Source organism: Varanus komodoensis, unplaced genomic scaffold (assembly GCF_004798865.1).
Source record: "Varanus komodoensis strain SLA01 unplaced genomic scaffold, ASM479886v1 scaffold22, whole genome shotgun sequence".
NCBI classification, from domain to species: Eukaryota; Metazoa; Chordata; class Lepidosauria; order Squamata; family Varanidae; genus Varanus; species Varanus komodoensis.
Window position 1 is genome coordinate 14,738,972 of NW_025335606.1, and position 21,224 is coordinate 14,760,195.

A 21,224-nucleotide genomic window follows, 5' to 3' on the forward strand; every position below is an offset into this window, starting at 1 on the left:
TACAGCTTAATGTGGCAATCGGACTTCTTTCTTGCTTTTTTAGGAAAAGAAAACCTGCCATTGAAAGTCTTTTATCCACCTGGATATTCTGAAATCCCTCACCCTTTGCCTCAAAAATAAGTCTAATATTGAGGGGTAGAAATGCTGGGAAAAGTCTTGGATGAATACTTTGCCAGCACCAGCTTAACCTTCCCCAGCTAAGTTCCACTATAGAAAATAAGCCCTGGTGATGGAGAGGGAACAGCTTGAGGGGAAGGTGAGCGGAGGAGGGAAGGCTGCAGTCAGGAGAAGTATTACATCCACTATTTACTTTCTTCCCTGCTGAACTTTCCTCTTCCATTATTATTGCTCAACAGACAAAGGCTTTGGGGTGTTGTTTGTTTAAAATTACCCTAATTTGGGCTGCATGGTCCAGAGGGACATAAACTTTGAATAATGAAATAGAGCTCTATATTTTAATCTGAACTCAGTATTAATGTGTCGTCTAGTTAATTCTGGGAACATGACCATTCTTGCTTTTCAACTCCACTTAGGCTCTTGCAGAACAAGAGAAAATTGAGCTTGAGGAACAGGCCCTTAAAGAAAAACAAATGCATGAAAGACTTGCTGCTGAAAGAGCCACCGCTCGCTATAAGAAGCATTATGCAATTTGTTGGGAAGTAGTTGAACAGATCATTGACTTAGTGACCAAAATCGGAGAATATCGAACACTGACAAACAAGTACGTTTATTTATTTGTTGTAAGCGTCCCAGTGAGCTTCAGCTTTTGGGCATTATAGAAATGAAATTAATAATATTTGTTTATTTTATTTCTATACCACCTCAAAGCCAAAGCTATACATTGTTTTCTTGCAGTGTCCCTGCTTTATACTGGGGGAAGTAAACGGTAATATTAATTGCAAAAACATAGGTACAGTTTCCTTTTCAATGGGATTTTCCAAAGTAGAGTAAGCTGTAATGTTCAGATGCTTGTTCCAGCTGCTTCCTCATTAGCACTATTCAGTTCCACTGTACACTTGTTAATTTTCAAGCATGATCTGTTCTCCAACCCTTATTGGAGCTCAGTTGTATGAGTGGGATGGGATATATTTAACTGGATTATCAGAAGGCTCAGTAGTACCCTGTTCCTTCCCATCTGGGCTGACTTTCAGTATGGGAGCCCCGTATTCAGGGCAAAGATGGTAAGAAATAAGTATCTGATTATCTTGACTCTTCTTTGTTACTTGATGGTTCCATATTCTCTGCCTGCTTTCTAACCAGACTGTTTCCACAGATAGTAAAGCTTTTCCTTTAAAAGAAATTTACAAGTAGGGTCCAAGAAGTTGTCCTGAAAAAGGCATATGGTAGTAGAAGAGGCCTAACCATAGACAAGACATTGAATATATTGGATGGCTCCCTAGAAAAATTGGTCTTATCTGTGAAGAATCTGATTCAAGCTCTCTTCAACTTGTCATTGGTGGAATCTTTTTCCATTATAAAACAGCAGTGGCCCTTCCTGAGCAGAGAGAATGCAATGGCGGGCTGAACACACAGAGCAGTAGATTGCTCGTACGAAAAGAACACTTTAAATTCTGTGCTCTCCATAATAGCTTCTTCATGTTGTCTACATGATATTTCTATTGACTGACCTCATTCTTTACATGCATGTGCCTCTCTTTCTTAGTGTTGTTTTGCTTCATTTCCACAGCTTAATCCCAGTAAAGTTGATGCGTGACTGGAAGGAGCTATTCTTAAAAGGGAAACCAATTTATGAGCAAGCTGAAATTGATCCTTTGCCAACAGAACCGACTCCAGAACAATTAATAGAACTGGACAAAATGAACTTACTAGATGAAAAAGATTATGATGAATACAAGGTACTCCCAACTGAAATGGGCTAACAGAAGAACACGCAGTTCACAGAATTATTGCTCATAATTGCCACCCTTTCTCTGTGATGTTTGCATAGATTTCATATGACCATTTACATTAGTTTAGCACTCATTTTTGCATGGTTAAATATATTCCTACTCTGTCTTACTGGAACTGGTTGAAACCTTGATTGACTGCCATTTTAGAAAGTTGGATTGTTTTTAACCATAATAGTACATCTCCAAATACAGTAGCATCAGTATGCAAAGACCACCAAGATTAAGTTAATAAGTACATAATGAAAACTTAAGCAGAAGTTAAACTGTAGTGCATTCCATTGTGTTAGAAAATGTAACATAAAGGAGTCCACAAAACTTAATGCAAAATAAACACAACATCTGTCACAAAATGAGTAGTCTTGTTTCATACAGCACAATTGGTATCTAACAAAAAATGGTGAATTAGATTTTTGTAGTCAAATTCTTGGTATTACAAGATCAGCTTATTTCCATGTCATGAGTTTTATATAAGGCAATTCTGAGAAACAGTTCTTATCATTATCATCTCCATGTAGGAATCTAAAGAAGTAAAATTCTAGTTAAGTGCTTAATGTGTCTTCTCCCTGCCCCACCTTCAGTTTTCAAAGGAAGACTATTATTAACTAATTAAACTGTGAATAGATGTTTCTTCTGATAAACCATTTTAATTATTTTGTTATTACAATATAGCTGCCTTTAGATGGGAAGTGGGGAAAATCACTTGAATCTTTTGAGTTTGAATGATTTCTACTATCCTACATGAATATAAACGTATTTCCTTTGCAAATAGCCTGTGCTTTTAAAATCTTGTTTGGGAAATGAATACCACATTCAAATGTTCTCTTTGAGCCCACATCCTGAACCAATTTGGTACATTTTATTTTGCACTAGGTAGTAAAACTTGGTTAGGAGTTGGTGTGGGGGTTGTCATAATACAAAACAATTTAGTTTTTGTTTCTTTTAAGTTTTAATCTCTGCAAGTGAAAGTTGTTTATTTGTTCAGAAGGCTTTTAAAATAGATGTTACGTTTAGGAATACAGGAATCTGTTGATTTTAGTTTCTCATTTTTTCTACCTGTAGTTTAGATCTTTAAGAACTTATCCAGTATTAAGTACTGTTTTATCTTGTACTGTGAGATATTTGTTTTCAAGACTGCATTGAAAAATCAGAAATATTTTGGTGCACATTTATGCTGATACATGCATTTTTCTATGTATGGTTTGCTTGCAGAACTCCACTGAAATATTCTGAGAAGTACATATTTTAAAGAAAATGTGCACAGGGATTTTCTTGAAAGGGCAAAAGCTATTCTGTTCGTTAACATTAACACCTGTGTTTGTCTCATTGGATTGGATCCAAGTGTAGTCATGCTTCAAGCATACTTATTTTGATTGAGTACATGTCATGACTAATGCATTCCAATGATTATAGAGGGTCTACTCTAAGTACAGCTAAATCAAGATCCAGCCATTATTCTTAGTAGCCCTAGCACTGTAGGCTTGGTTGTCAGTAAATAGCCCCAGAGATTGATGGGTACATTATTCCTATTACCTCCAGTGGACTGAGCTGCAAATTTCAGCTCAGTCCAGATGTTACCAGTGCATCATGGTTATTGCTTTTGCCACAGCTTGATCCCATGAAACACTGATGATGTTTTAATGAAGTAATGGTATGGGACATGCAGGCCATCTGAGCACATCACTTGTCTGGGATCAGACCACAGTATCGTAGTATAAATATAGACAGAGTATTTCTTTTAAACTCTTTGTATGTTGCTTTCTCAGTGCAGTTGATCACACTACTATTTAGGAAATCTGCATCATGTGCCTACTCTAGAACTGGCTTTAGAAGCTTTTCCTGCTCAACTAGAATCCACAAGGAGTAAAATGTAGGAGAAAAACACAAACAGCATTAAAAGATTGGAACTGAGGCGATCTGCTTATCCCAGAGCTATGCATACAATTGCTTATGAGGCAATAGTTTAATTCAAACAATTTCCATTATTATTATTATCCTTATTCTATTAAACATAAGTAGTCAGAGATCTTTTTTCCTTTTTTTGTAAGATCATATCCTTTTTAAATTTAGTGGTACAACTGCTGAATGCTCTTATGGCCAGACAAGGGACATAAAGCAGTGAAAAAACTAGTTACGCACAATAGTTAACAAGGACTAAAGAGGGTTGTCAGAGACAGGGCACTTTGGAGAGTTTTCATTCGTAGGGTTGCCGTAAACCATAGATGGCTCAACAGCATGTGGCGGCGGCAGCAGCAGCAGCAGCAAGTCCCCTCAGATTCTCCATCCTGCCTGTGGGCAGGAAAACTGAGGGGACCACTCCCCCAGTTTCTCTATGGGAAAATAAATTCTCCAGCACTTTATCAGAGATGTGGCTCACCATTTGTGATGACAATTACAAAGCTGCTTCTCTTCCCAAAGGACGTCTTTGTGGCTGCTACCAGTGCTGACAAGAGCAACTGTGTTGCCAGCCTGACCAGTATTTGGCACTAGTATTGTGTGTATGCAAGGGCAGAAATGGTGGTTGCCACCCCCCAGAAATGCTGGAGAATATTCATGGGAAATTCTGCAAAGTGGCTGGCTTTTAATAAGAGTCTGAGGTAGTGGGCAGGGGGAGCAAAAATGTATTTTGAAAAGTTACAGCTCAGTCATGGAACTCACGCTTTACATGCTGAAGTCCCCAGATTCAATATGTGGCATCTCTAGGTCAGGCCTGGAAAGGCTCCTGTCAGAAACCTTGGATGTGCCTTGTCCTCTGAACTGTACAACACAAAGAATATTTGTAACCCTTATCAAAACTAGTGTTCTGATAAAATAAAATAGTTTTATGCCAATCATAATCTTGATACCACAGATTGCATAGTTAAAAATACACTTGGGTTCTCTTGGGTCAATTCTCAATTATCAAAACTGAGAAGAAAAGCCACCAATTAACTAATTTATCTGCTCTTTTAGGGAATGTTGTGGTGTGAAGCTCTTGATTTGGTATTTTAACTTCCTTTTCAATGCAGTTATGAGGGGTGTTAATATGGTGCATATTTTTATATTTATATATCTTTTTTCATGAAAACAACTTGTACCCTCTTTAGCCCACTTTTCTTTAGCAATAATACTAGTAGTTGTAATAGGTTAGATATAGGCTAAGTTCCAATTGAAATCAAGTCCTACTCATTTCAATGGGAAATAAATGCAACTAACTTATTGTTGAGCCTGTCTAATAGCTTGTAATCTGTGGAATGAAGCTGATGAAAGGGTTCTTGCATGCCTTTTTTGTTCATGGTTTTAACTCCAGGAAAGACGATACCCTTATTTATACTTGTAAGTAAGCCCTCAAACACTACTATTTTGCAAAAATGTTTACTAGCTTATACAGCCTGTACAGGAGTGACCAAGAGTTGCATTTCTGTGTGTGGCAAGGTGGAGAAAGTCCCTTTTCTAGCAGCCATCTTGATTTCTGTAAAGGCAACAAAGGAGAGGCACTCCAACCCTTTGATGCTGCAAGACTTAATGCTCAATCTATTCATTGGACCCCAGATTTTTTACCCAGAGCCCTGAGTGGCTGCTGCTGCAAATTCAACATTTTTCCTCAGCTTAATTGCCATGCAAGGGGCAATTTTCAAGGGGAACCTCAGTTGGGAAAGGAGGGTTAATCATGTTGCAACATGCCCCCAAAATTTCCTTCTTATATCAATTTTTCCTTGTACTTAGTTGCATAAGGTTGTGGAGGGGATTGAACTGCTCATGAAAAAAGCTTATCGGCCCTTCTTAGTGCATTTTTCACACCATATTAGCTATTGCAAATTATTTGCAATCAAAGAGGAACTATTGACTTAAAGTGCTAATTAATTTTTAAAATAAGATTTGGCTTAACTAGTTTAAAATATTATTGACTGGCTCAGTCTTTTGTGAAATTTAAATAAATTCTAGTGATTTCTCAATTTTTGTAAATAGATATAAATTGGCATATGAAAATTTAGGCTTGAACTCTAAATCCTTAGTGCCTAGTGACACTCCTACCTCCTGCCCCAGCCTATTCTTTTACCTGCATAGAATGTAATGAGAACATCAGAATCTTGGTGTAGCTCTGCCTTTCTGGAGAGCCCGTGTGGTATAGTAGTTAGAGTATTGGACTGGGACTTGGAAAATCAAGGTTCTAGTTCCTTTTCAGTCATGAAGTTCACTTGGTGACTTTGGGCCAGTCACTGGCACTCAGTTTTTTCCAGGGTTGTCCTGAGGATAAAAAAGCAGGAAGACTATGTATGCCACCTTGGGTTCCTTCCAAGCAGAAAAAGGTGGACTATAAATATAATAAAGAAAGAAATGACCATTAACTGGATCAGTATGGTAGATTCATTGTGTAAGCCCATGCCAGCTCTTCTAGGCTTCTATGTTTAGGCAGCTCTACTCTATTCCTCAGTTAAAACTGCACTTCTCCCATCTGGAGATATATCTTGGGTTATCACTGATTAGGTGCCTTCAGCACACTTGTGTAGTGGTTAGCATATTGAACTGGGGCTCAGGAGATCCAAGTGCTTTTCCCCAGTTGGCCTTGGAGTTTACTAGGTAAGCTTGGGCCAGTCACTGACTCGGCCTAACCTACCTCACAGGGTTTTTGTGAAGATAAATGGAGAGGTGAGAGGATTATATGTATGCTGCCTTGGAGGAAAGATGGGATATAAATACAACAAATAAACAAAAGCACACAGTAAGTAATCGCGGCCCACGTTATTATTTATTATTATTATTATAACATTTCTATGCCGCCCCTTGCCGAAACCTCGGGGCGGCTTACAACATGATAAAATACATTGAAATACAATAGTACATAATAAATTACCATTAAATATAAAAATACAAAAAATACATTGATTTACAAATAATAACATTGCTGCATTGCCTCTCTGTATGGCAAATGCAAGTTAGTATGCTTATAAAGTTTCATGAAAGAAAAGTTGATGTTGATATGGAAAAAGAACGTGCCACATAATAGCATATTGCCACCCACCCACCTACCCAAATACTGCTTCCCACACTTCCACTTGTGTATTTAAGCATGAAAGAGAAGTGGCTTGTCCTGAAGTACACAACCATACCTGCAAAATTATGTTACCTTCTAGTCAAGAGGAGTTGTCCAACATCAGCTTCTGTCTCTCTTTGCTCATCTACCCTTTTTCCATTCCTAATGAAGAAACTATGAAGCAAGTTCATGAATCCATCATTTTTTTAAACTTCTTCCTTGAACTGCTTTCAGAAAGTAAGTGGATTTCTCAGTAATGCAAATGATATATTGTTCACATCTAACAATTCTGATCCTCTAAACCAGGATATGGAAGAAACTAATGAACCTTGTACTCTCCATCCATTCTGCAGTTGGGCATTCAGACTTTTGAACCACAAAATATGGTTTGTGCGTGCCTATCAAACCTTTATTGGAAACCCTATGGCTCCCAAACCAGACTTTTGAAGGAGAGCGCAAACCGTACTTAGATGCTTCAGAGCTATCAGTAAACTATGGATTTTCTGAGCCAGAGTAAGACTACTTGAGAATAGGCATGCTGAGCACATGACTTATTTTTGGCTATTCTCCAGTGAGGCTGACACATAATTCAGTGAAATTCCCTGTCTGAAAGAACTGAAAATGGAAACCTGCAGTATTTTCTTTTATTGGCCCTTGGTAACACAAGGCCATGTTCCCCATCTTTAGTGCAGCCTCACTGAAGTTGCTGCTTTTCTGCTCCCTCAGATGTTCAAGAAAAATAGAGAACACTGGTGAAAATCCCAGAATTCACCTGGTGATGTGCTTTACAACAGTCTCTTTTCATATGTATTTGTTTCTGTGCAGTCATATTAAAAGCATCCACCATGGTGTTGTTTGCACGCATGATGCAGAGTTAATTTAATAGTCTGAAGTGGCAACATGTTATGTCAAAGACTGAACATCACCAAATTTGAAATAAAACAAATATCCAGACGCTACCATACACATTTACTCTCTTGCAAATGTCATTAGGGTATGAAACTCTGTTGGGAAAATGTGCAGTATGCTTTCTTCAAAGCATTTCTTGTCAAATGCTGGATTGGGACTGCTAACCATATTTGCCCTGGTTATTTCTTGCTTGGGTAGTATACTGTGAAGCCACATAAATGTCACGAGTTGCCATTCCACTAGCAGGAAATGCATCCCTGTTTTGGAAGCCATTTTGATGGTTCAGTGCAATTGAATTTCCTTGTGTATCTGTATTATAATTTTAGGAATTTTTCTGTGTCTTCAGCCAGACCAAAGTTTGTGGATCCGGAAGGCAGGCCAGGGAAGCATAATAGGATCACACCTGTTGCCTGTTGCACTGAAAATGATGGCCAAGCAACACATTCTGCTAATTCTACCCCTAGCTCTTCACCAGGATGTGTATTAAACTGGATTCCCAAAGAGACAGACTTCTTCTTTAATCCTGATCCCATGGAGGCCATTATCAGAATCATTAAGCATAATCCTAAGGGCTGTAGAGAGAGGTAAAAATGTAAACATTGAGGTCAGAAGGAACTGAAATAATCTGTATTCTTTGCACTTCATTTACTTCTGACCTCACTGCTTATATTCTTTTCATGTGCAAGGAATGGTAGCCTTTAAGTTTATCCTTGATTATTGTTTTATAATATTCACATCCTGAAATATGTTATCGGATCAAAAAGGGTATTGAGTTTTCTATGTTGGTTGAAAACTAAAACTGTGCTGGTATTTATATGTTTAATATTTGTTTCTATGCGAAAGAGGTAAATTTGTATTATTTGTCTAATATTAAGTAATGATATCCTGTGAGAGTTGCAGTGGAAATCAACTGAGTTTACTTCTGGAAGGAGCATCCCTTCCAACACGATTCTTCTAGGGGAAGTGATGAAGGGCCTTCACCACTTCCCCTGGAAGCCCTTGTGTGCTTCATAGGGGTGAGAGATCCTTTGGGATAACAGGGAGGCTGCAGAGGGAAGGAGGAGTCAGTGAAAATAACCTCTACTTTTCACTGGTGGGATCTCAGTCTCTTTGAGCAGAAGGAGCCCTTTTGTTCATAGCAGCCAACTTAAGATCCAAGCCAATGGTAATAAATAATTTCACCAGATTATTGTTTTATGCCCAAAAAGGCATCCATTAGGTTTCTAGATGTCAAAATTTCAAATGCTTTAGATGCTACTTCTAGTAACAGACAGTCAGAAAGACACTTTAGTCATTTGTAAAGCAGAGAGGTAGATCTCTAGGCGTTTTAGATTTCAACTCCCTAAAGCCCCTACCAGCACAAACAATGATCAGAAATGCTGTGAGTTGAAGTTCAAAACATCTGGAGGCCTCCTTTCTCCCACCCATGTTGTAAAGAATTTTAACTTTTCACATGTTGCTGTTGATACCAATTATGAATTTCATAGCTTTTTAAAAGGTTAATGTGGGCCAATGTATTCTCGATGGACAGAGCGTCCTGTGTTTAGATCCCTTTACCTATCCTGTGCTGCTCCAGCAAGACCCAGGTAGTCTGGAAACACTTTTGCCTCTGTTCCTCTGCCTGAATCATGAAAAGCATCTAGATTGACTTCTGAGCCCATCTAGCTGACCTGTCTGTGGAGGAACAGGTAGGAAACCAGAGAGACAATAGAATCCTGCATATGTTGGCCCCTCCCCTCCTGACCCACCAGCTCATACCTTTTCTCCTTTCCTGACTTCTCTTACAAGGTCACAGTTGCAACCTTGTAAAAGAAGTGCTGAGAAGAGGTGGGGCACCACAAGGTCCATGCGGACTCCACCTCTCTGCTTATAGCTTGGACCTCCCCAGAGAGGTCCACCTGGTGCCATCATTATTTGTTTTTTTGGAGCCAGGCTAAGACCTTTTTATTTAAAAATATGTTAATAATGGTTAATATCTGTAGGTTTTAATTGTGCGGCCAGGGTATTTCCGGATTTTAATTGTATTTTGTACTACGCTTATTTATGTGAGCCGTCCTGAGGCTATAAGTGATGGGACGGCATACAAAAACTCTAAATAACAAACAAACAAACAAATAGCTCTCCCTATGGGTGCAGAGGAGGAGATCCAAAGACCCTGTTTTGTGTTCAATGGATTGCTCTCTCCATGATTAACTACTGTTCATTTGCTATGCTTATAGTAATAAGGAAACTTGTAATTATAGTTACTTGTAGGCACTACTGCTGAAGTCAACAAGTTGGCTGGTGATCATGGTAAGAACAAGATTGAGTATATGAATCCTGCTATTACGATGTAGCACTGACTTCCTGGTGTGTGATGTAAATCAAGTTCATTTGCTTCTGTCAAATAGTCTGTTAGTTGTTACATGTCATCAAGCTGTCTCTGATTTATGGTGACCCTATGAATTAAAGCCCTGCAAAATATCCTGTTCTCGACTGCTCTGCTCAGCTCTTGTAAACTCAAGAATGTTGCTTCTCTCTTTTATGGAACTGATCTGTCTTATAGTTGGTCTTCTTATTTCCCTTTGTTTTTTCCCCTAGCAGTATTGTCTGCTCCAGTGGATCTTTCATTTCCATGAGTTGCCTGAAGTAAAGAGAGATTAGTTACTCAATGAAGCTTAAAAATGGGTCTAATCCTTAAAAGCCAGATGTACACAGAGCTGGAAAACCTTTAAATTTCTAGGTTGCACAGTTGCCGTTTTCAAAGCCTGTGATTCAGTTATACACAGTGCAGAAGTTTTGTGATTAGATATCCCAAGTTTTGTTTTATTTTTTTACTTTAAGATGGTTGGGGTATGGAGTTGTCACTGAGGAAGAAATGCTGGGAAATGAGAGATTTGATACCTTTTGGCAGCAGCACTGAGTGGAAAATGTTCACAGGTTTCTGTTTGTTTGTTTTTGTGTTTTGACTTGCAACAGAGTATGACTGAAGAATGGTACCCACCTGAAGAGATCAGAGCAAATAAACCTCCACCTGATAACCCCATACTGGGTCATGTGATTCACAGGCTGATGGAAATTATCTATCCCCCAGAGCCAGAACCACCTCCACCTGTATTTTCTCCATTCCCTATCAAAGGATGTATTTTGGGCAAGCTCTATAGTGGAAAAACCACAAGCTTAAAATTTTTGGAGAAAGGTACTATTGTCATCTTTTTTTTCTTGGAAACAGACACATTTCCCACCCCTCCCTCCCTCCCTCCCTCTCTCTCTCTCTCTCTCTCTCTCACATATTCTCTGGGTGTGTATGCATGTGAATGTGTACTTTTTCTAGAAAACTGTGGCTACCTAAACTACCAGCATAATTTATAGATCAAAGGGTATAGATATTTTGCAGAATCTGGCTGATTAAAACATGATTCAGAGGTTGTAATCTGATTCCTGAGACAGCACCCAGAGGTCATAGAGAGTTCAGCTCTTCCCTTTAAGGCTAGATATATGACTCAGAGGAAGAAATCCAGTTTGGGGGTCCTATTGTCTGTGGGGGGGGGGGATAGTGGATCAGAAGCATGCCATGGATCACAGAATCATAGGATAGTAGAGTTGGAATGGGCCCCCTGCTCAGTGCAGGACTCCCACTTAAACCATCCCTCTCAGATGACTGTCCAACCGCCTCTTGAATGTCTCCGGTTTGGGAGAGCCCACAACTTCTGTAGATGATTGGTTCCACTGTTGTACTACTCTCACAATCAGGAAATAGTTCCTGGTATCTAAGCAGAATCTATCTTCCTGTAACTTGACCCTATTATTCCATGTGTTGCTCTCTGGGATGATTGAGAAGAGGTCCTGGCCTTCCTCTTCGTGACAGCCTTTCAAGTGCTCCTGGAGTGCTCTCAGCCTTCTCTTCTCGAGGCTAATCATGCCCAGTTCTTTCCATCTCTCCTCGCAGGGCTTTGTTTCCAGTGGGGTGGGGGCAGCTCTAGACATGCTCTGTCCAAAGCCCACCAGCTCTTTGCCATGGCCCTAATGTGGGAAAGCTTAGACTAGCCTGGAAGCTGGTCTGTATGCTTCTTTCTCATTGTAAGGTTTTTTTAATGGGAAAAATAGGAGGAAAGGAGTGGTGAATATCATCTCTTCCTCTTTTCTGACCCGATGGCAAGAATTTGGCAGGTCTTAGGAAATGTCACAGTGCTCTGACCTGCAGGTACTCCAGATAAACAACTGGATTGCCTTCCCTGGAGCTTAATGTAGACTGCATTGATGTGATCAGGTTCACTGAGCTTGTCTTGAAATATAAGGCTATAACAGTATGTTTCTGTAACAGCTTGCAATATCCAGGTGCTATCTGTTGACACACTGATTGCAGAGGCCATAAAAGCTTTCCATGAGAATGAAATGGGGAGTGAGACCAGTCTGGATACAGCCAAAGTGGAAGAGCGTGCCTTGGATCAAATCCATGTAAGTCTTAGAAAACCCTGCTTGGTGTGAAAGTACGAAGTGCAACCCAATCCAGTGAGTGGTTGCAAAGGCCAAACTAAATGACACTTTGTGACCCGTTTGCACTGTTGGTGTCAGGGCTAGCTGAAGACATTTTGGTGCCAAAGGAGAGAATAAAAATTGTATTCCCTGCACCTGCGCATGCACACACACACACACACACACACTAATTAACATGAGGCACAAGCCTCTGTTGAGCTATAGTTGTGTTACCTACACTCCTGAGCAAATCTGATTCATCTCTCTGCACAGGAGAACTTCATGGTCAGTTGTGCTCCGTTCACTAGATCTGCCTGTATTCTGCTCTGCATCTGTTACGTAGCAGTGCCTGAACTTTGCTGCCTGGGGCAGTTGCCCTGCTTTAGTTGGGACTCCAGTGTTCAAAATAATAGTCATTCATTGTTATTTTGGTTTCAACATCACTGCAGTGTGAGCAACTGGAAGTGAGCCTGTAGAACATGTGAGAAGCAAGTCATTTCAGTAATCTTTAGAATGGGTCCTCTTGACTATTTGCAGTGGAACACAACTGAAAATGAACTTCCCTTGTGCAAAACCCACTGAAATGAAAAGGATTCGCACAACATGATCTTTGTTTTAAAAATGTGAAGTCAATTGCTAACAATTTGCTTATTTTGTTTGTTTGTTTGCTGGATCAAAAAGTTCCTCAAGCAAGTTTCTAAAGCTTCATTGATGGCTTTAAAAAATAATGACTTAAGAGAAATAAGCATCAACATAATGCTTCCAGAGGAGACCAAAGGTAACAATAAAATAACATTTCAAAAAATATACGTAAGGATTTTTAATATTAAGCAAATCTGGTTTGGTGCCAAATGGCAAATCCATAACTACCTTACCTTGCCACCTATTACCTTGTCCGTACCAGCTCTTCCTTCTTATAGAAGTTTTGCAACAAGTTCTGTTTATTCTTTCTCCCATTAAGGAGTTCTGCCCTCATTGCAGCATGAACTTGCTACATATATCTCCATGACATATATTGGTTATATACCACTGTAATATATAGTTAGAGAGTACTTCATTAAGTAATCAGATTGCTGCAAAAATTGTGCAAGGTTTTGGTTCTCCAGAACTCTTTATCAAGGGGAAGTTACACAAGGTAATGCAGAATTCTAAAGACCTTGAAAGCTTGGGCAAATATGTACACAAAAGCATATGCAGCGGAATCTCTCATCTGTTAAAGCCTTTCCTCACATTATAGAAAAGAGACTATAGAGGCTCAGTCCTGTGAGGTCACTTGTAACCCTTTGACTCAGAGGATTATTGGTATCCAGTGTAGAGCAGTAGGATGACTGAGACAGTGGCTGAATTCACACTTCTACCCTGCACAACAGCCAGACAGCAATTCTGGTTGTCTTGCTGCAGCGTCTCTAAGCAAGAGGAAGGAAGCTGGGGCACTGCTAGGATATGTTACAACTTGGTGGCAGAGCTGGCCTTTTCCCTTCCCTGCCCCTAGTTCACACCCTAAATCCTTTCTCCAAGGTCACATTCACACCCTTGGAAAAGCAGCTGCTGCAGTTCTTTCCATGCTGGCTGTGAGGCAGGAAGGGACATCCCCAGATGGACCCCCAGCTCAGAGTTCAGGGTGGTTCAACCTCAGAGGTGGAGATCTGAAAACTCTATGGCTGTCTAGATGATGTCTAGGATGGCTCTTACGAAGAACCATGAAGAAAATCTCCAAATAGTCATTGGATGCCACCCATGATTTTGCCTGTAAATAAAGGGGGGAAGAATATGTTAAAAGAAATCTGATATGAGGTGCTCAATAAAATAGATTTCACTGTTTTATAAGATCCTTGTGCAGTATTGTACATTGTACTTCAGAAGCAATCCTAGCTCTTGGATAAATCACAGAGGAATAAAGCAGGCAGATTTGCTGTCCACACTGAACTGTGACGGCATAAAGAAAAGAGAATAACATCATTGTTGTTTTTGTTGTTGTTGTCAATAATGACCTCAACACAACAATGCAGTTTCAGCAACGTCACAGAACAGCACAAAACCTCAACAATCCCTAAAATGTGAGAACAATAAAACCAGGAACCAGCTGAATTCTTTGCATATTAAACATTTAACATGGGGCCTAATATAATAAGCACTCCAAGGATCTTTCTGAGGTAGTTCTTCCAGAGGAAAGGCAAGCAAGCCCTGAAAAGACCTCTGTAGCAACACATTTTCAAGTGTTTAGAGTACATTGATACCCATAAAAAATTCACCTTTATAGTAGCTGTGAACTGCAAATACTTTTCATCAAAAAAGTGTGCATACATGTACATCTCAAAACCATGTTAACTGCTAGGAAAAGCGTTTATGCAGACCCAGATTATCTCATCATACTAGAAATACGTATTTTTAAGAACTTGGTTGACCTGGATGATGAAATGGATGGGAGCTTTCTGTGTTTTTGCTAACTTCTCAGAGTAGTGAATGTTTGTGTGGAGCAATGAGTAATACTGTGTGCATACATAATCTACTCACACCAGTACTATAAATATTGCTATTGCATGTAATAATGTTTTTCCATTCCTAGAAACAGTCCAACATACAGACTCCATTCAGATAAGTGACCAAGAGGAGATGAGTGACCAAGAGGATGAATTAACCAAAGTATGCAACTGACTTTTAACTTCTCTTCTGTAAAGTTCCTAAGATTGAGCACAAGAATATGAGAATTGAAGGTGGTATAATAGAGGCATCATTGTCTGTGTCATACAGTACACATTCTTTTTCTCCCATTGTGATCTCTGCTCAGGTATTTCAAATATTTGAGGGGCTGTCATCTTTTGATCCCATCCTTAGTTTTATCACAATGCAATCCATGTGTCTTCCAGATGAGGATCAGAGCTGAGCTGTAGAGTCAGTGGGGGCAGGCCAGGTGTCAGAATTCAGCCAAAGTCTGAAATGTAGGATCAGATCCAACCTGTTTGACAGTAAAAACTTATAGCCCAGGAATCCTTTCCAGCAGGGTCATTGAACCTCAAGCTCAAGGGTCAAATTCTTGGGGATGCCATTCCAGTGATAGAGGAGGGTGACCTGAAATACAAACGGCCTGTTTGCCTATTTTAGCTTAACACTTTTTTTCCTTAGGAGAGGCATTCACATCTTTGGAATATGGGTACCACATAAGCCAAGAAACTCCCAAATGATTGGTGGTGGGGGCGGTGAAACCAGGGAAAGAGGTGTGACCTTCTGGAACTTGATTGGGAATACTAGATGTCTGGAAGCTCTCTACTGCTTTACAGCCCTTCCTGTTGAGGAGTCCAAATGGGCAGCCTGGGTGAAGGCAGAATTTTTCATTCTAGTATGTAGTACATTGCACACATTTGCACGTCCAATTAAGCCACCCTGTGTCATCAACTGCAAAGCACTGGTAAAAGAGAAATGTGGCAAAAGCAGGTGCATTAAAAGAAGGGGAAGCACTATCACCACCTTATCACTCCAGTTCATCTCCATTCAAAGTGTTGAACTGACACTTCTCAGTGCTTTCTAGCTTTCAGCACTTCCCTGAGTCTACAGCTACTCCAGTAAGGGGAAATATTAACCACCTCCTTTTATGTAGCTCATTTTCAGAGCACTTACTCACTGACAGTTAAAAAAATAGCACTGTCAAAATAGTTGCAAATTTAATGACTAGGAGGTAAATATAGGGGAGATTTGTGCACTTGCAGCAACAGAGCAGTTTGCAGAGATGTGCACATTTCCCCTCCATAGAAACAGAGAGAGTCAGAAGGGGCTTCCTGGGCCATCTAGTCTGATCCCTGTCTCCAGCTGGCTCCGCTCACAACATGCCCACCATGTGCATGTCCAGCCTATCTTTGAATACCCTCACTGATGGGGCCTCAGTGACCTCTCGTGGAAGCCCATTCCATACTGTCAAGGTCCTAACTGTCAGGAAGTGCTTTCTGGCATCTCAATGGAACCTTGGTTCCCTGAGCTTTGCTCTGTAGGAGCACATCCTCCCCTTCTCTGCAGGGGAGAACGGGTCTCTACCCACCTCCGTGTGACACCTCCTCACATACCTGTATGTCACCAACAGATCCTTCACTTACTTCCAAGCCATTAAATTTGTGCACATTTCTGCTGGGGGCAGGGTGAAACTCAGGGAAATGCAGTAACTTACTGGAGCAGTTACTGCTTCAAAAAAGAGTCAGCATAGACTACAATAACCCTACAGGAAGCTATGAATATTCTGCATGGATTGTTCCTGGTAATTAAACCATCATGTGGAAAATGCTGTAGGCTCACATGGCACAATGACACCCCCACCCTCCATGGTTGGCTGCTCCTGATGGGTTCTCACAAGAAGGGAATCTCTTCATTGCAAATAGCACGTGTGGGTGGGTGGATGTGGACTCCAAAAAGGATTGTGGCAGGGGCAGTGAGTTAATTCCTTGTTTCCTGCACACCGAGGTTCAGTTTGCCTCCCTGCTGCCCACTTTGTTAGAGAAGAATCAGGCACACAAGAGCCCGGCCTTCTTTAGAAATGATCTTAGCTAGTCTACCTTTTCAAATGTCTTGTTATTTGTTACATTTAGAACTTCCACTAGAAAAAGGAGTGTATGCCCATTTCATCAAATTACTCCGTATTTATTAAGCATTTAGGTCTCTGTTCAATTTTCTTTTACAAATTCCACAGCTGTCTATTCGAGCGCAGCTTGGTGCAGCAGCAGAGATACTGTTAAAGAAAGGAAAAAGCATTCCAGATGAATTACTGATTGGTATCATGGTGGAAGGTATTAGGTAAGAGGCAGCAGAATAACTATATTTCATGTGCTTGTCTGGAATGGACAGCTTTTGCCATCATTATTCACAATAAAGACTAAATTACTCAGATAATAGTCTGCCATTAAAATAATTGTGGCTATTTAGAGGAGCAGCAACTATTTTTAACAGCAGGCAAATACAGCCTTATTTGCCCTGTACATGCAGTTCACAAATCATTATAGTGGATGCTCATGAGGAATCTGTCACCTCTGCCCATGCCTTTTTTGCTAGGAAAAAGCTTTTTTGCAGCTGTCTGAAATTCTCCAAGATTAAAATGGGACGTGTGGTACTTGCTGCATGTAACAAGAACAGGCTATAATTTTCTCTACAGCATTCAGATCATTTGTGTAAAGTCCAGCCTATTATAGATGCAACAGCCAAAATTTTGGGACTTGTTAGGCTTGTTGTTGGCTTTGCAGTTTCTATAATGAGAAAAAGAAAACACTCTTGAACAGGGGATTAGAGTCTACTTCAGCCTGAGGGTGGACTTCTTCAAAGGCCAAATGGGTGGGACTGAAAGAACAAGAGTTGCAAGATATTTTAGCTTAAAATTCTTGCCTCCAGTAACCAAGCCTTTGGGAAAGACAATTCAACCTCTTAAAATGGAGGGAAAAAAATCAACAAAAACCGAATTGATTGGTGACTGTGGGGGAAAGGTGTGGAGCCAAGAGAAGGGCTATGGTCTTCTGAGGGAGAGCCATATTTGGCTGTCCTGACAGCCTCATGTTATCTGCCCAGCTGAAGTCATTTATGGAGTCTTTCTAGCTCAAAGTTGCATACTTTCTGACCCATGAAACTAGATGCCACCCTCCAGCCAAATATTGTGGTCTGCACATGTGTGACAATGCCCCTGTATTTGTAGTCTGTAGTAGCTAGCAGAAAGAACAAGTTCACTGAGCACCTGTAAGCTGCATTCTGCTTTGTAGAACACACTATGGCCTTTGCACCTTTCCATGAAATGAAATGCAATGTGTGCTGAAGTCATGCCAAACATGAAATCTACCTACATATACAATATTGTGCTTCTCATATGGAAATTGTTTCAGAAAGCCATATAGCCAAGGACAGTGTCTTTTCCTTTGGTTTATTTTAAACCCTGACCCTGACTTTTGGGAGCTTTTTGCTGATCAATCACATTTTTTATTTGGCCTGCTTTAGAATCTAAGAACCCTAGTGAATCCTTTAGGTATGGTTAATTTTGTTGTTGTTGTTCTCCTTTTGGGCTTTAGCCAATTACCACCAGAAAAGGGCTGGATCATGGATGGATTCCCAATGACACTGAATCAGGCAAAACTGCTTGAAAAGGCACTGACAGGAAAAGATCCAGATCAGACGGAAACAAAAGCTAAAATCTTGAAAAAACTCGTCTTGGTTGCAAATCCCACTGTTCCAAAAGAGCCGTCTCTGCACCCACCTGGTCTTGACTTTGCTATTTTGTTAGAGGTTTCGGACTTCACTGTGCTGAACCGGGTGGCAAGTGAGAGGTGTAAGCTTACTGGTAGATTAACATAATCGTGTTAATTGTAATAGTCTGACTGATTGCTCTTGTTTATAAGTGACCTGTTTTAGTTTGATTTCAGTGATTACTCACCACTTTAGTTCACTTTTACCGAGATAGATAAATGCCAGATGCCAATGTTCTGTCACATTATAGAGCAGGGATGGTCAGCCTTGCTCAACTGAAGAGCCACATAGATTAAATGCCAGGTGTTTGAAAGCTGCAGGTGGGTGCCTGTGGGTGGCTGTGGTGCACAGCAAGTGGCAAGCAGGTGCGCATGGGTGCCAGAGGCATGTGGCTCTTGGGCCATGGTTGGCCACCCCTGCTATAGAGTGACCAAGTGTTGTACCTTGGGGCAGTAAGGGCAGTAAGGGCAGAAGGCCGCCTGCCTCCTTCGAACAATCAGCAAGAGCCCACTTGCCATTACTACTGCTGTTACATTTTTATACTGCCCGTAGCCAAAGCTCTCTGGGCAGTTTAAAACAGTCATAGAATTATACACTCAAGTCACCCATCTCGATTCTGCATTAGGATGTTCCTAGCATTAGGGTCTTCTCCAGTGACTCCTTCAGGATCAGGTACTTCTAGTTCAAAGACAGATGCCATACTGCAAAAGCTATCCTGAGTTGCTATTTTTCTATAAGCCAGGTCCACAATTCTACCAGTGTTTGACCCCCACCTGGGATATGCTTGCCATCACCAGGCCTCAGCGGTGTAGTGATAAAATTTAAAGTTCAGGTGCTCAACATGTTAGTCCCACCCTAAGGAAAGTCCAAACATTCAGGCTACAGTGATGATCCATAGCACTAAACCAGTTCAAGCAGGTCTTTTGTAATCCAGTGGGTCTTAATTGCCCATTCAAGGCCAAACCATTGTAAAATACTTTCCATCACAATAGAAAATATTTATTTATTTATTTATTTATTTATTTATTTATTTATTTATTTAAAGTATTTATATGCCATCCTGTCGGGAAAGCCTCAGGACAGCTCACATAGATAATAGGTTGTTGTTAGGCAAATTAATTTCCCCCAGCTGTTGTGAGGATTGCAGCTAAACTCAGCAGAAAAGGGGAATTCTAAGTGAGGTGAAAGATAGAAACATAAAAACAGAGTGAGACAGAAGGGGCCTCTCGGGCCATCAAATCTGACCCCCAGCTCCATCCGGCTCCGCTCATGACATGCCCACCACGTGCATGTCCAGCCTATCCGTGAACACCCTCACTGAGGGGGCCTCAGCCACCTCCCGTGGAAGCCCATTCCATACCCAATGGAATGGAATGATGATGTCAGTATCTCTGTTAATTAAAAAAGTGCTGATGTTATGTCCATCTGAAACCTAGATCTACTGCACCCTAGCCAGCCTTGCTTTTTAAGCAGTGTCCAGGAAAGGGGAGGACTAGAAAGCCAAGAAGACTCGGCCTGGAACTCCAGCAGATGCACCAATATTATGAGTATCCTTGGAGGACTTTCCTTTCTTAAAGGAAAATCTCCCAGTGATGCAAGAATGAGCTTTTCTGAATTTCTCATCTCTAGCTAGGCTGGTTGAGAGTTGAATTCTAAAAGATCTTGAGGATTCCAGGTTGGGGATGGCAGATGTAACAGACTAGTGTCGTGATCCCCTTAAGCTAGTGATGAAAACCCTCATGCTTGTGGCCCACCAGTCCAACCAAAGGGCTTGAAGTGATATTTCTCTCCCACCCTCCAAAAGAGAGAGGGAGCAGGGAGAAATTTCATACTCAGATGGTCCTTCAAAGAACTGGTGGATTCCCAAAGTGTCCTCCTTCACCTTCTCCAAGAATGAAGGAGAAAAAGAAACTAAGTGAGCCACAGAAATTAGGGCAGCTGGCCCTGGCAAAGTGTGCTTCACTGCTTCTTTTCCTTCTCTGCATGGGAAGAGCAAAGCTTCTTGGTCAAAGTGGCAGGTGGCGGTGCTTCAGGCAGTGCTTTTCTAGGGAGCTGATGGTCTTAGAGAACCTGATGTCACTGGTGGGGACTTTCCCCTGAAGTCATCCAGTTCATGGGGTGAGAGACAAGGAGCAATCCCAGCCCTTAAGTCCTATACTCCAAGTTACTAAAATACCCTGGCTGGACAGCTCCTTCAAAATTCTGTTAATATTTTCCACCTAGCAGCTGATGCCTATCAAAGTGGGCAAGAAAGAGGCGATCAAACTTCAGATGCAGAAGTCCAACGGAGAGAAAGAGTACATTCGGTGAGGGGCCAGATGCAGCACAGGTTAGTTACAATCAAATGAGCGAACAGCTTCAGAATGTTATGGTATCGTGGTCAGAGTGTCAGACTAGGGGAGACCTACCCTCAAATCCCTGCTCAGATGTGAAACTCTCTGAATGTCTTTGAGCAAGGGCTCTTGGATGGCATAGAAATATTGAAAATAATAGCAACAGCAGCAGCAGCTAGAACTTCGGAGAGTCGGGTCATCCTTCAGAGGATTTGAAACTATGGAGCTATTTCATAATAGCTGAATGAAGGCTTGTGAGTGATAGCTGCAGTTTACTTAAACTGTGGTAGAAACTTAGAAAGTTGTTTTATGGTAGTGACACCTCCCCATTAGAACACAATCCCACAAGTGAGTTGAGTGGTGGAATCTATGGAGAACTTTAAATACCATTTGTTCATTCCC

At 40.8% G+C, this 21,224-nt stretch overlaps 1 protein-coding gene across 1 annotated transcript in view; it reads left to right on the forward strand.

Annotated features, from left to right (window-relative positions):
- SPEF2 (sperm flagellar 2) overlaps positions 1 to 21,224 on the forward strand; it is a 123,105-nt gene that overhangs the window by 26,056 nt on the left and 75,825 nt on the right. The window contains exons 9-15 of the mRNA XM_044431056.1: positions 534 to 721; positions 1,688 to 1,856; positions 10,789 to 11,008; positions 12,134 to 12,267; positions 16,958 to 17,061; positions 18,315 to 18,562; positions 20,713 to 20,818. Coding sequence (XP_044286991.1) covers positions 534 to 721; positions 1,688 to 1,856; positions 10,789 to 11,008; positions 12,134 to 12,267; positions 16,958 to 17,061; positions 18,315 to 18,562; positions 20,713 to 20,818 — 1,169 coding nt within the window. The remainder of the gene's footprint in view (positions 1 to 533; positions 722 to 1,687; positions 1,857 to 10,788; positions 11,009 to 12,133; positions 12,268 to 16,957; positions 17,062 to 18,314; positions 18,563 to 20,712; positions 20,819 to 21,224) is intronic.